The sequence below is a fragment of the Petromyzon marinus genome, chromosome 11 (assembly GCF_048934315.1).
Source record: "Petromyzon marinus isolate PM22_M1 ecotype Great Lakes invasive population chromosome 11, UKy_Petmar_22M1.pri1.0, whole genome shotgun sequence".
Taxonomy (NCBI): domain Eukaryota; kingdom Metazoa; phylum Chordata; class Hyperoartia; order Petromyzontiformes; family Petromyzontidae; genus Petromyzon; species Petromyzon marinus.
The window spans coordinates 6,676,228-6,691,875 of record NC_133677.1 but is presented as its reverse complement, the minus strand read 5'-3'; the positions used below and the strand labels follow the sequence as shown (position 1 = coordinate 6,691,875).

General features: G+C 45.9%; 1 protein-coding gene across 3 annotated transcripts in view; it reads right to left on the bottom strand.

The window, feature by feature from the left end:
• The window catches only part of LOC116941288 (RING finger protein 24-like), a 39,232-nt gene that overhangs the window by 9,192 nt on the left and 14,392 nt on the right, over positions 1–15,648 (bottom strand). For 2 of the 3 annotated variants that reach the window (XM_032952178.2, XM_032952175.2), the window contains exons 2-5: positions 13,060–13,218; positions 4,579–4,621; positions 4,395–4,436; positions 1,129–1,208 (exon numbers count right to left, since the gene is read on the bottom strand). In XM_032952178.2, coding sequence (XP_032808069.1) covers positions 1,129–1,208; positions 4,395–4,436; positions 4,579–4,621; positions 13,060–13,217 — 323 coding nt within the window. In that variant the 5' untranslated portion in view covers position 13,218. Of the gene's footprint in view, positions 1–1,128; positions 1,209–4,394; positions 4,437–4,578; positions 4,622–13,059; positions 13,219–14,312; positions 14,852–15,648 lie in introns of those variants that run through there. The other variant, XM_032952177.2, reaches the window with a different exon arrangement.

Genomic DNA, 15,648 nt, shown 5'->3' with positions numbered 1-15,648 from the left:
CGTCATCTGGACGCCTTTTGGCGTCATCTGGTCGAGCACCAATTGGGTCGAGGCTCAAAAGAAAGCCGTCCCTTGGTGTGGACCAATCAGTTTCAAGGACAATGCATATATTATCATAGTATGTTTTTTGTTTGCATTTTGACTGCAGGTATTGTGGTTAATGCAGACATGAATCCTTGTAAAAAGGTTTCAGTTTTGTTGCCGGGAAAAAAGGGGAAAAACCCTATTATTATTATTACCATTACTTTGTTTCATCGAACCTATATATTTATTGACACAATTTATTTTACAATTGATAACCGAAAGGGGTGCAAGGCTGCAGTAAATGTTAAGAACCACTGGGCTAAACAAACACTATTGTAAATACCACCACTTCCAACCACCCAGTCGCTCGGCCTTAAATGAGTACCCAGCAATCCGGCCATACATGAGTACCCAGCAATCCGTGCGAGTACCAGCGCTGATTTACGATGGCAGCCTAGGGTGGCGCTGTCCTCAGGGGTTGGCCATCCATGTGCGCCATGCCAGTGTTAATGGGTGCTCGCTAACGACATGTCATGCATGAATTAAAACAGGTAAATTGTGGATGTCTTTGCAAGTATCCTGTAGTGTTCCCATTTCTTGTGTGAGAGAAAAGTCCCACACTCATGGAGTTTTTAGTTAACAAAAAAAAAGATGTGATGCTCACTTTTTTTCCAGCAATGGGGAGAACTGCAAGGTCGATGTGATTTTAGAAATTCAAGTCAAGATGGGAAACCGACTCAGATCGTTTAAACTTAGGACTAACAGACGGTTAAAATTCTAGTCAAAGTTTGGAGACACCGTTAACTGAGCTGTCTGCTAGTCGTCATTCAAATATAAAGATAGGGCTTTATTATTTCATAGTGGGTGAATTATTAAATTCCCTGTGCCACCAAAAGTACATTGTCACGTGTTTCAATGAAACCAGCATGAATGATCTGAATATATAGATGTAATGTGCGTGTGTTGGTTATTACATTTGTTCCTGGACACCTCCCCAAATGGTGTTTTGCCTCACTATATTCGTGGCTCGTACTCTCGGCACTCCAAAGAAAACACAGAGAATGCCCCCCCTCCCCCCCCCCCACCGGTCACTGGGTCACTTACTTTCGGTGGAAGGCGTGCCGGCACGGACAAATGCCCAGCTTGTCCTTGAGCGTGAAGTCCTCCAAGCAGACGGCACAAGTCTGCACGATCACAGCAGGGGACAAGAGTCAACGTTACCAACGCGGCCACAACACCCGCACACGGTACAGCGCGCCTGCGGCTTGCTCCCGCGCGCCATTTCGCGAAAACGTTAAACTTTTGGAAGCGGTTCACAATATTTATAGCACTGCCCGATTTTCAAAGCCAAAATATCGCAGGCTTTGGCGTGTGGATGAAGAGGCAAAGCTGCCGAATTTTAATTCCACCGAGTCACGGTTAGAGAAGGGAAGGTGGCACAGCATGGCTTTTGAGGCCAAGGTTTGCAGTCATGAGTTTAAAATTAATTGCTTGGCCAGAATTATTGTGCTTGTGTGGAAGAGTAATAATGGCACACGTCTCTTGAGGCTGTTTCACGTAAAAAAATACAAATAATTGCAATGCCAAACTCTGCTTCTGGCTAGGAATGCCCTCTTAAGTCAAGCAGCAAGAGTAAATATGAAAAAATACCATCTGTTAGTCCAACACGCATGTACACATTGGTTCAACACGAGTATTTCCTTTTAATGCAGTGCAGAAAATTTTGTAGTTTTAAAAATACATAATAAATGTACACGTTTTTCTATCATTCGTTATTATGCATGGCAACATGGTGTTTTTGTATGTCCACAAGCCGCCATTGTGTGGTCTGATAAAGCTTGTAGTTGTAAAATATTAAGAATGTAAATGTGTCAATTTGCTTATTTGGTTTAGTGCTCTAAATTGTACACTTAAAGCAATTTTTATTAATCCACTGCTGGAGGGCCTCCCAACGCCGTGGAGGTGATGGGTGTTATTTGGTCATACTTCACCGCACTGGTCATTGAGGATTGGTGAAGGCGGGTGCATACAATTACAGTAAAACAATGGATTTTGGCTACACCGCCAACTGCTGCCCACAACCCAGCACAACCTCAAGGCCAGTTAACGGCATGCACGGCGATCACCCATCCAACAATGCGATCCATTAAAATGTATTTTTTTATTATTTCTATCCCATAGGTATGCGACAAAGCTCAAGCTCAGAGGGCCTCTGATGCCCTTATGGAAATAAACAAAGAAGGCACCAGTACCACAAGCTTCATAAGAGAGTGAGCGCGCAACACGCAAAAGCCACAGGCGACAACGGAACCGTCAACTCGCACACAAAATGAGCCAACCCCCTTTATCTCAAAGGCTTGTGCACCCGCACAAATCCTTGACTAACGTAAATGTACGGGCATCGAACTCGGTAGACATTTGTACCATCGAAGCCGTGAGACGCTGCCCTCAGAAGATCAAGATCGACATTCAGGAGCAAGCCAAGCGTTTCCTCCTGTCGATTTGCGTTCGCGTCGCGGTCACACACGTCGCATCACTCTTTAAATCTCCTCAAGGGCTGCCCCCCGCGTGGCAGGCGGCAACAGAGATGCCCCACAAGTCCAGGTCTCTGCTTTACAAATTGGACTGGCCTCCCAAGTTCTCACCTGGTTAAACAAAAACAAGCTCATGCCGGGCAGAGTGTAGCCGCCACACCGATTTCCACAGCCAGATGGCTCAGCGGGAGAGTGAGCGGCTTGCAATCAGAAGAATGTGAGTTCAACTCCTGGTTCGGGGTTGACTCGACTCATCATCACTCCGGGGTTGATAAAATAAGCATCCGTTTTGTGGGGAAGGTAACACTCACTAATTTCAGGATATACTGCACCCCCCCACCCACCCCTCACCACCATAGGAATAGGGAATTTCCACGACTTTCTTACAGCCGTCCAAGGGAGATGAGCACCACATAAATGCTCATTTGCGCAAGAAAATCCCCTGCCTTTTTTTATTTATTTCTTGATGCGCAGCGCGAAGAAGCTGCCCTACGAGCCGGGCAGCTACCCAACACCGTTTTTGGCACAATGCGCACGTCAAAGTTCGCAAACTGATGTTTCTCCAGAATCACGTGGTCATGGGGGGGGATCCTCCATCCGCGATCACGTGCGGAACACATGATCGCGGGATGGCAGCACCGATCGGGATAAAAATGGCATCGACACAAGGGCATTATCGTCCGCGCACACACTTGTGTGGACTCGGCTGACCGGGGCAGCAGCCAACAATTTGGTTAGAGGCAGGTTTAATTTACCGGCTCATGCAATCCGATTCCCAGAGCATGTCGCTGGACCCCCCACCACCCCCCCCCCCATACCCGCCCCTTGTGTGCCTGGTTGTCTATACATAGGTGCCCGCTGACGAATAGAAATATGAAGTGAAATCTCAACGGTAAGTTGTTGCTTCTCCCAAAAACAAAAACAGTTCAGATCGTAACGTTACATAGGCTGTCTCAAAGTGCACTGTGCCCTTAGCGGTATCGGAACGTGACAATAACGCACTGTTCCGTTAACATATCTGTGAGATCCTTTGGCTCACGAGTTCAAACAAATCTCTTTTTTTTTTATCCGCTCATCACCTTTGAAGCCACTTGCGTTCATCACGACTGGCTCGGCAGGTCAATTACAGTTCGGATGAGAGTCTGATAACCATTATTCCATGAGTGGTAGCACAATTTATTTTTTCTAGGGTGTCCTAGTTTCCATATTGTATTCTGCCCTGATGTGCTATTTGATGAAGGTCCGCGTTTAAGTGCTACATCCACCTTGGCTAACCTGCGGTGATGGTGAAGAGATTTTTTTCAATACTGCACGTCGAGTCCACGTTATTACCAAAGCCTAAATCATGGCCAACTCTATGTGGAGCATATCAAGTCCATTTTAAATACATAAAAGTCAGACAGACACTGCCTCGTGTTTACGAAGTTTATGTTTTTGAGAGTCTGGGCTGGCCTTCTCTTTCAAGGCTATGGTGCCTGCAAATGTCGCAAATCATACGTTGGAATGAAGCCATATGGTTTAGTTCCCAGTCAATTTTCCTAATCCACACGACGGTATTAACAATCACTTGTGTAGCTATTTAACAACGAGCAATTGCACTGCATTACGCCGGGTCACTGCAGAAATAGAGGCACGAGGGTTCGCTCCACCCAGGGCAAACAGACACTCAGTGATCAGATGCACGCTTGGCACGCAGCCATTCCCACCACAGTATTTGCGTCTCGGCTCTAAGCTGGAAATCGACGGCAGCGATTTTGCCAAAATCACGATATAAACTCAATATTGGTGCCGTAATTCAATTTGTAAATGCACAGAGACGTCACCGTGAATATTTACCTCGTAGCAGTCAAAGTTCCGTGCTTTTCCTTTTTTGATGACCTGTTGAAATAAAGAAAATAGTTTTAAAAAATTATGACAAAAACAGAATACAAGACACTATATGTATTGCCAAACCCTGTACATTTGGTGTACCGCATACGAATTGAACAAAAGCGACAACAGAGTAAATTAAATCTCTTACCTCATTGTACTTGTTGATTTCACGCTGTGCTTTGAGCCGTAACCTGGCAACAACATGAAACAAATTTTTGTTATTTATTTCGAATGTAAAATTGGCACTGAATACAGATTATTTTAATTAGCAGCGTTTACAACCCATTATTCTCTCGACGTGCGGTATATTGAAGTCGGCCACTGAAAAATCAGTCGTTCATGAGGTGTTTTTTTGTTTGTTCTCTGGCTATTAACTTCAGCCAATATTAACCATGAACTGATACCAACAATCTTAATGCCCTTCTGAAAGCCAACCTTGTCTCACCTTAATTTGTGTAAAAAAACTGCCCAAACTACAAAACCAGTACTGTATAACCACATTTTTACTCAGATTTACCATTGCAATATTTTGCAATGCAAATGTATTCATGATCCTCATATAGACGCAAGTTTTCCAGGATAAAATGCTCCCTTTTCAAATTCTAAAAAATGCCACATTATGACTATTCAAAAATAAAGGCTGCTTAATGAAAAGGGCATTTAGGCTCAGGCAATGCAGTTGGCAGCAAAATGCATAACAAGTAATGCAAATGCTTGAGTGGAGTCCTAGGATTTTCAGAAGCCACCTGATTAGTGTTAAATTTACACTTTGAAGTCGTCATTTAGTTCTAACTTCATAAAATCGAAATTTTCCCCGAGCCAACAGTTCAAAGTCCCACAGAGAGCCATGGCACGTGCTTGTTAGTCAGCCCGCACCAGCTTCCAGCCTTTAACCTCACGTGGCGCCACATGGGGGTATAACATTGTATGGCCTTTCCCATACAACACCATTCTCTCCACTCGGACAAGGGATCCCATAAAAGGTTAATGTGGAAAGTGGAAACAATGTAAAAGTTCATACTGCAGTGGTGTAATTATAAAGGCTGCAGCTAGCCTTTTACAGACATTTGCGCGGTCTTAGATGTAGTCGCATGTGTTAGTCGTATCCTGTCGTCTTTATTTAACCATTAAATTAAAAACAGGCCTCATTGAGACACATGATGCTTGTCCTGTTTTGCAAGGTTGGCCTGGGTTGCGTGAATAAATTTAAAATACTGTACAACAAAATGTTTACAAACTTTATACGTTTACAAACCTAGATTTGATTTGTGATAAATTTAATACAAATGTGAATATTGTCAAAGAAAATTAAGTCATTATTGTGGGGGTAAATAATGTTCAAAGTTGTTCGTAAAATTTTAAGCCAAACATTGTTCAAACTTAGCATTTTTACACTTTGTTAAAGGATTTTTTTCAACAACGAAAGCAATTTTAAATGCAAGGCTACGTTAAAGTGCAGTATCTGTGCCAAGTGAGATTAGAACTGGTCCTGAACCCCACTCCTTCCTTTCACCAACCCAAAACAAACCAGCTTGGTGAAGTATGGTTTAAAAAGAGAACCCCACTATCGAAACGAGGTGGAGAGCTCTTCATGCGTTGGTCGGAAGAGAATGGCTGGGATGCATTGTTTCACCACGCACACAATGTGGCAAATTACTGTGTTTAACAACATATTTCATTCATTTATCAATTCATCAGCCAGGTGAGAGCCCATAGTGACTATTTTATTTCAAGGCAGCCCAGAGTCAGAGCAATCCAAGTACAGCGGAACATGTGAAAATCAAAGGTCCATAACAGCTGTCGACAATGACAATATTGCAAAAAAATAAACATGTATTACCCACGTAACAATTACAACACTGAAGCTCCCGACACAAAGCACATGCATTGTGCACCATTCGGCCATGTGACACGGCAACCGCGCGCGTGTGGTTTCGATTTCCGCAGCTGTCCTCGCATTGCCTGCCCTCAAAAGAGATCGGTTTGGAGAGGAAAAAGAATACGCGGAAACGACGTTAACTTAAAAAATGTACATATTCTATCTCTAATTCAACAAAAAAAAGTGACTCAATTGTGTAGCGGTGTTCTCTTCTTAAACGTCGTCTTTCGTGTATGCACGTTGTGAATGGAATAATTAGTATTCATAATAAGTATACTGTGCGGCCCTTTTGGCCACGATTGGATGAAGTCCTCAACAAACAGTGCCGAGTCTTGAGGATTGTTTTGCAATGCTTCACCGCACTGACCAGTACAGGTCGGTTACCCAATTTAGACATCAATCTGGCACCGATCTTAGCCATGGCCAGGAAACAAACTCAAGTCGCAGGGTTCGTAGCAGAGTGTACGAACCACTTTGCCATCGCTCCATCCCACTTCTTCCCACCAAACCCCACCCCATTTCGACCTCACCCTACCCAACGTTACGAATACTATACAGTTAATTATAATGGTGTAATTGATATCATCACCAACACAGCAACAGTGCGTTCGAAAAGTTTAAAAAAATTACGTTTTCACGGACATCTGGTCATTATCACAGGAATAGGTGGTTTCCCATATTCCTGGCAATGTCCCGCCAGAACGCACACTAAACAAACCCATCACGGGAAGTTCAACGGTCACACAGAAAGCCCCTTAAAGCACCAGAGCCTCTCGAACATTCCCCTTGCCTTGCACTGAACCCCCCTTGGGAACTCTCACTTGATCCAAGTTAACAACTGCCACTGCGGACCACAGCAACTCAGTTTATCAACAAGAGTCACACAGCCTTAGAAAAAAAACAAAAGTACAGTTAGCAATTGCGCAAAAAAAGAGACCACATGGAACCAATGAAAACATTGCTCAATCCTGTGACACACTTCTGCAGATGCGTCACTGCTATCGAAAAGTACCCTACATTACTGTTATATGATTACACAATGCAAGGACAATTAGTTTCTGAGCAAGCCACACAAACTCATCTCCGAGGTTAAGGTGCTTTTAATAACATAATTGCTTACCCGAGACTCAACCTAAAGTGCCGCTTGAATCGAGTCACTGGGACCATATCATGCGTTGAACAACTTCGCACCAGATTTGTGGCAAGTCGCAGTGAACGAGTGTGCTATTCTCAGATAAGGGGGGTAAAACTATCGGCGACAGCAGGCAAGGTGTTTGGCAACCGAAGTATGTTGCCAGTTCACGGCTTAAATCAGCGGCGACTGACACGTGAGAGGTTCTTGGGTACCACACCCCTTCACCAGCCTGTGATAAGTGTGGTCAAATAACCCTCATGCCCCACACAGTAGAATGAGGAGGCCTTCACCCAGCAGTTGATTGACGAAGGGCTGCAAGTTATTTATTGTAAAACTAGCCTTTTGCCCGTCCAAGGACGGGTGTATTGAAGTAAATCTGAAACTTGCAACCAAAAAGCAGACCGCGACATGATAGTCATTGCATCAATTCGTGTGCAATTTGTAAGGGTGCGATGACACAGACCTACCGGTATTTCATTTTAAGGTTATAATCCCTTGTTCATCATGACGTCCTTTTTACTTCGATGTCTCAACAGCGTTATGGAGATCACGTGACGTGAGCGTTCTGCCTTTGTAGTGAGGGCTGGCCAACGTGGAGTGACGTCACGCGCGTTACACACAGACATTCTTGGCTCATGAAAGCAGTAATATATTTCTACATCGGATTGGAACGAAAGTGGAAAACCTGAAGTGGGCAGTAGAGGGCATGAAAAAGGAATTGCAAGAGCGTTGATGTGCTACATTGCTTTTATGATAACCCAGGTACAATGGTAACCCACAGTGAATGTAATTCACATGGTTATTTGTGCTTTACTTCCCAGGAGTTAGTATATTGCATCTTAAGATCACAATATAGGTATTACATTGTTTATACTCTTTGGGTCTTTGGGTAAGGTCACGAAGATAGAAGAAGAAAAATAATAATAAAAATCACGACGTTTCTATCGCAACACAAGCAATCGTCTTCAGGTGAAACAATACAACGGGTGAACTGCTGTGTCTTTTTCACCTGAAGACGATTGCTTGGGTTGCGATCAAAACGTCGTGATTTTTTTCCCATTATTTTTCTATCCACGTGACTTTACCGAAAGACCCAAAGAGTATGAATTCCTGCAGTCACGAAAGCTTTAAGTCAAGATTACATTGTTTGTAGAAGAAATGTTTATTATCGATTCCTATCATCATCTATGGTCAATCCACTGCTGGATGGATGTCTCATTCAAGCCGTTACCATCTCCCACAACTTTGCGATGTAATAATTGTTTTGGATGTTATATACAATACACTATACATAATTACAACACAATCGCCCTAACCCTAACTAATGTTAGCAAGGGACAGAATACCGTATCTTGGATCAACCCTTGTACACGTCTTTAATTAAAATGCATTTTAGAGAGGCTAAACCATTTAATACATTTTCAAAAGTTTTTTTTCAAGTACTATACTGTACAGAATTTACATCTTTTATGCGTTTTGGCATCCCCGTATTTAAAGGCGTTTATCAAAGCTAAAGAAACATTTTCAAATTAAATACTTACATTCTATGCAAGCCTAGCTGCTGCCGTGGGCCACGCAGGAATTACGCGTGCTATATAGTACGTGACAATTTAAATAGGTAAGATACTGCAAGTGGCAGTGGAGCACAACAACAAAGACCCCCCCCCCCCGTGTCGCCTGTAACACAGACTGCTGGGGCTAATGCTGTTAGCCAGCCGGCAAGGCACACGAGGGTGGGTGGCCAGCACCACGCCCGACCGCCTTTGTCTTCTCCCAGTGGCGATGTTTAACCGCACATCGCACCGGGAACTCATTCGAGGCTGACACGACCTAGGGGAGGGGGGAGGGGACCCCCCCCAGGAGGGAGGGGACCCCCCCCAGGAGTGGTTCAAGATCACCGTCACTGGGTGTTGGCCGTGAGCCCGAATCGAACTCAAGTGTCGCCGGGTTCGGAGCGCGCAGCTCCCTAACCGTTTGCACTCCCGCTAAAAAAAACACGAAAACACACAAACACACACACACACAAACTCAACACTGCCTTAGAAAGGTTGAGACGTTTTGGTTTTTAAAGCGTTATTCACCAATGCGTTGAGTATCTTTCCTTTCTAAGCGCACGTAAGAGGCGGCTCTCGAACGGCTCCGGTTGGGTGACGTCATTCACTTCCGGCAACATCGCTGACGAACAACGCCAGAGATGGGGGGGCCTCGCTCGTGGTGGTGGTGGTGGTCGTGGTGGTCTCCCGTGGAATGTTACAATAAAAGGGGGGGGGGAACGAGTTTTCATCTTAAATACGATGGGGCTTTAAATAAGGAGCAGCTCACGGGCGGCAGCTTGAACGTGCATCTTCTATTGCGATGTAGCAACATTGGGGGAGGCGGGGGTGAGGTTGGGGTAAGAGCCCCTTTGTAACGTAAACATTAAATTATAACTGGAGTACCGTAAATGCTATCTGATCGTGCATCGTCTTTGCAGTGTTTTCTTCGCCTTTTGGCGTCGTTCTCTGGTCTACTGACACTGCTCGCGAGACCAGGCCCTAAAGAAAGCTTTCTGTCTCTGATGTAGGTCAATCGGTTTCAAAGACAATGCCACACATTATTATCACAGCACCTTCGTTTGCATGTTCACCACAAGCACGTGCGGTTAATGCAGCCTTGATTACTTGCAACAAAAGGTTTCTATTTGGTCTTTGAACATCTTAACACCTCCTTGTTTTATTGCCACAAAGGGGTAAACACCTTTTCTTTTAACACACTGGAGTAGTTAAAGTCTGTCCAGGTCTGGGCAGTGTCGGTGGGAGGTGGGGGTGCTACTGCTGCTGCTGGTGGTGGTGGTGTGACGCACCGAATGGAAATTTCCAACTCGTTCGGAGACGCGATGGGACCCACGAGTGGTGGATTCCCTTTCGCAGTGCGAGTGTGGTGCCAGCGAGCCCTTGGAGCAGAGACGGAGAGACGCTGCAGAGCCCCGCTCATCCGTTGCGTTAAATGGAGCAACGTGAGACCCCCCACCCCCACCACCACCTCCTCCCGAGCACGTGCTCGCCCACGTGTACATTTCCCGTCCTGGGGTTTATGTTGTGATAGTTGCAGGCTCTGGCGTGCGCGTAATCATTGTTTGTTTGTTTGTTTTCCCAATCGATTTTGTATTTACAAAGCTGCCATCGGCCGTGGCAGGCGGCACGGATCGTGCATATGATGTGTAAGGAAATTAAATTAGGGGGCATACGTGTGTGTGTGCTGCTATTGTAATTGATGTTTAATAACACGCCCCTTATAGGGTGTGTCCTTTAAAACGTACACCCAAGTATAACGTTCTTGGGTGTACTGTTACTTTATATGCCCTGCTGAGGAAGCCACGATTTTAAAGGAAAGTTGCTGTCTTGTCAAAGCAAACGTACACAATTTCAACACAGCAAATCAATCAAATGGCCAAATTATTCCTTGAAAATAATACAACGTGATGCTGCTTTGCACGCGAGCTGCATTTTCTCGGTCGCTTTCAAATATAAACATTCCGTGCGAAAAACGCGCGTCCGCGTATCCACGGTGACCTTGCGAGCACACCCAAACAGCGTGCCCACTGCAAAATTGGGCAAAAAAAACAAAAGCCTCAGCAACCATCTGTCGATCTTTACCGAGGCTCTCTGCTCAGTTGAGCGAGATCACAGGCAAAGAGCCCCGGTAATATTCCACCGCGCAGCATTGCATATAAATATAAACACAGCGCCGATGAGTAATCCGCATTAGCAGCAGCGCCTGTCACTTGCATTGAACTCGTGGTACACGTAACCCCTTACCCTTCTCTCTTGTGCCCAAGCCATTCTGTCGCGTGAGATATAACTCATTGAGCCGGCTCGTCGCCTGTAGGCGATCTACATCGGTGCTTCTCAACCTTATTTCATTCCACGACACTCACTTTCGAGTTTTCCCGATTTTCGCGGCACGCCGAACCCAACAATCACCTTGGCGCGTTGCGTGTGGGTATCCGCTGTACCGTCGTATTACTGCTCACGAATGCAACTGCGCCTGTGTATTCGCGAGTGTGTGAGTGCCCCCCCCCCCCATGTCTGCCGTGTGTGTCTTCGTGTCTGCCTAATTGCGAAAGTGTCCCATCGAGGGAGTTGAGAGGGCCTGGGGGTGGTGGCTGAGGTCTGTATGCCATGCTGCACCGCGACCAAAACGAGCGGAGGGCGGGAGGTGTGGGGATGGGGGGCTGGATCAGCCACTGAACGGCATGGAGAGTTCCAATGTCCCGGCTCCCAAACAGTGACGGGTTCTTTACTTTCCTGTATTCTTCAAATACCGAGGCACACCTTGGACCTGTCGCCATAGCAGCACACTGGTGTGCCATGGCACGCTGCTTAAGGAAGAAACTGATCTATGTGAATGCATGCCAGGCCAAGCCCCTCCTCCTTGCGGTGTCACGAGGATTGTGGCTAAAAAAGTTCAACAATTCGTTACGCAGGGAACCTCTGCACAATTCAATGTAACGTGCACACCCACCAACCTCATTTATACCACGTACTTTATGTGCTAGAAATAAGGGTTATTGGCCAAAACATCTCCTTTTACAGTATAGTTTTCGTTTTAAGGCAGTGTTATTGTTGAGTGTTTTTTTGTCATGTATAATGGCTCACCACTGCCAACGCAGCAGCAGCATCACCACAGAATATGTTTAACCCCATTTATACATCACACATGTGGCTAACAATGTTGCTGTAACATCTGCCTTGCGATTTAAAATGTTTAATGTTATATTGTATACGCAGATGCCATGATGTTTTGACCAATGTTTAGCCACCATTGCCCAATGCGGAGTGTTTGCTGGGTGTGCATTACCTTCATCCCAGGATTTCCAAAATTCCTTTAAATTACAAGCCACAACAGCTCAACGTATTCCACTTCCACCCACTGCCATATAGGGATCTGCAATCTATAAGGCCTTCACGTGCATTTGAATGGCGATTAGTGAATGTGAAAAGTAGGACTGTGGCAGGGTGAATGGACTGGAACATTACAAAGCCCAGTATATAATATTCCACCCAGCAGAGCCTCCAACGATACTGGCACTATAACAGTAGTCACCAACCACAGCGTCATAGAAAACTAGAATTTCCGATACCAGCAGAGAAGTTGAGCACAAAACCGACGACGTCCATTCAAACATTTCAAAAACGTTGATGATGACAGATGGACCGATCCGAGTTGTGCATCATTTATTTAAATAAACACATCTATTTCCGTTAATTTCTCTATATTTAATCCATTATCCATAAGTTGTTTTTTTTAGCAAGCAATCTCTGCACCAGTTGCAATCGTGTGGGTCTTATTTTGAAATGTTTAAGCAAAAAAAACTCTCAGCCAGATGGTGTCATTATCGAGGAGCAATTAAGCAAGAAAATTCTGGACCAGTTTCAACTGTCTGGGTCTCTTTGATGAAATTAGTGCAAAGCTTGGAACGCCAAGAGGCAAATGGACAAAGCTGATATCGTGTTACCGGAGAAATTAATGATACACACATGTTATTATTTGTGTGTTTATTCGTTTCTATGTGTGTGTGTCTGTATATGTGTAATTGCATGGGTGAGTGGTGGGTATGTGTTGTTGGCACTTACTTTACGAGATGGCAGCAGAAAATGAGGCTCAGAACAAAGACGAACACGGCCGAGCCGGTGGCAAAGACGACGAGATTTAGCGGCAGGTCCTGCAGACCCACGCTTGGCATCGCAGTTGTGCTGTCAGAGTAGCCCCAGGAGTAGACTGGAATGTACATCCTGGGTGGGAGGGGCATAGTGCGTGGTGGGGAGATGGGGGTTTACAACATGTGTGGTACATAAACCGTTTTATCTTATCAGCAAACCAATTGTAAAGGAATAAACGTAACGGGCAAAAGTCAAAAGTAATTTCTGTGCCATGTTTGGCTTAGTTTTGTTTATTTTTGTTTTAACCAGGTGACAACTCAAGAGACCAAGTATCATTTTAAAGAGTGACCTGGGTCATTAGTCTGTCAGCACAGGGCAATGATTGCTATCCATAATCCCAATTCAATTATGTGCGTGGTAGGTTTCGAAATCGACAAATTTGGACACGGATGCTGGTCCACTCGTGCAAATGACGTCAGGAGAGCTTCAACGTTCTCTGTGAAGCCGACGGCACCGCAGTATTAGACTGAGCGGCGGCGCTTGACCACCTGTAGTAATAATCGGGGCGGCCGCTGGGTTTGAACCGTGACCGTTTGCACACAAAGCACCAACAGCGTTACAGCAAGGCAATGTCACCGCCCAATCGCCCATCAACGTCCTCGTAATCGATACAATACGCCAATTTGATAATTCAGATTATTTACCGAGTAATTGCCTCATTTCAGCCTCGAGGATGACATTTCAGGCGGTCCCTGCTACAACAGACGGGATGGTTGGCCAATAATACCATGAACGAGCGCATTGCAAGGGGATAACACTCAAAAGCTCTGCACAGATGGATTCAATGTCACGGGCAGGCTCAATCCACAGTTAATCACATCAGGTTTACTGGCTATCGTTAATTATGTCTGCATTGACCATTTGCGAGAATAAATTTGCATTACAATCAATGAGCATCTGTATGTATGATAGTGTACTGTATAGCAGGCTTAAGTGCATCACGTAAAGCCATCTGGCAGTAGTTATTTTAGCAGACTGGGTCATGCATTCTTGCCACGGACACAGTAATTTGAAGAATGCATAATTAAACACTTTTGTAATCTTATGACAGAAAAAAAATAACTGCAATAGACAAATAGATACAATGGCATTATATACACACACAGTACGATAAAGCTTTGCAAACAATGTACATTTTACAAGAAATACATAAATGTTGCTCTTACCCGTATTGAAAGCCAAAACACACGATGGTGAGCTTCGATTCACGTGCAGGTTATTTGAAATACTTCTCTGCCCAGCTATTTCAATTTAGAACGGACCAACACTCAATCGCAACGTATTAAAAGTCCGATCTGCAAGCAAAGGTGGTAAGGTGGTGGTGGTCGCGGTGGTAATCGACTGAGCCGAATACACGACACTAATAATAATGGGCATACAGAAGACGACTGTACGTATACGCTTCTTCCCACTTTGTCTTCAAAGCTAACTTGCTGCTGCTGCTGCTGTCCCCATGCACTTGAACTAAACACTGAACAACAACGCCGTGCCGGATGTCGCTATACCGCCGTTGTGAGACGACAATGTTTGGCAATTGTTCGCCCTTGTGACTGCAGCGGTGGTGGGACACAGAGCGAGGGAGAGAGATCGAAGACGACACACACACATCTGTGTTATGGCTCTCCGATGCTCAAGGCTGCAAAGCTTATAGAGCGCTGCGTTCATTCCGTGTGGAAAATTCCAAAGTTCAGCCCCGACAATCGGAGCTCCGCCTACACACAGAGGGAGCCCCTCCCCCCTCCCCGTCATCCCCCTCCCCATCATCCCCCCTCCCCATCATCCCCCTCCCCATCATCCCCCCTCCCCCCTCCCCATCATCCCCCTCCCCCCTCCTCATCATCCCCCTCACCCCCCTCCCCATCACCCCCCTCCACATCTCCCCCCCCCCATCCTCCCCCCCCCATCCTCCTCCTCCCCATCCCCCCCATCTTCCTCCCCCCTCCCTCCCCATCCTCCACCCCCTCCTCCTGCCCCCTCCCCTTCATCCTCCGCCACGCACGCGCGTCAGGCGTCAGTGGCGCGCGCGCGTGCGCGCGACGTCAGCGCCAAGGGGGCGTGAGTCCACCCGCTCGTCATCCGTGATGCGACTGGGGCGTGGCTTGGGGGCGTGTTTCTGTGTGTGTTGGATGAATGTGAACCGGACCTGGGCCTCTCCTAGGTCGACTCAGCCTCAAATGATACTCGGTGCGGTGTGTAGTAAACATCGGGTGGGAGACAAAGGCGGTCGGGCGTGGTGCTGGCCACCCACCCACTCCCTCGTGTTACCTTTCCGGCTCGCTAACAGCATTAGCCCCAGCAGTCTGTGTTATAGGCAGCATGTGTCACAGTCAGTCCCACCTTGAGTGAGCTCCTCCCGCAGGCGAGGCTGTTAGTCACGTAGCCAGGCATGCCCAAGCAGCTTTGGTTTTTGGCCAGATAGAGGAAGATCTTTGCAAACGAGCTTTATAACTCATCGGATTCCTCCAGTCTAAATATTCTGATGTGGAGTACTCAGAGGAAACT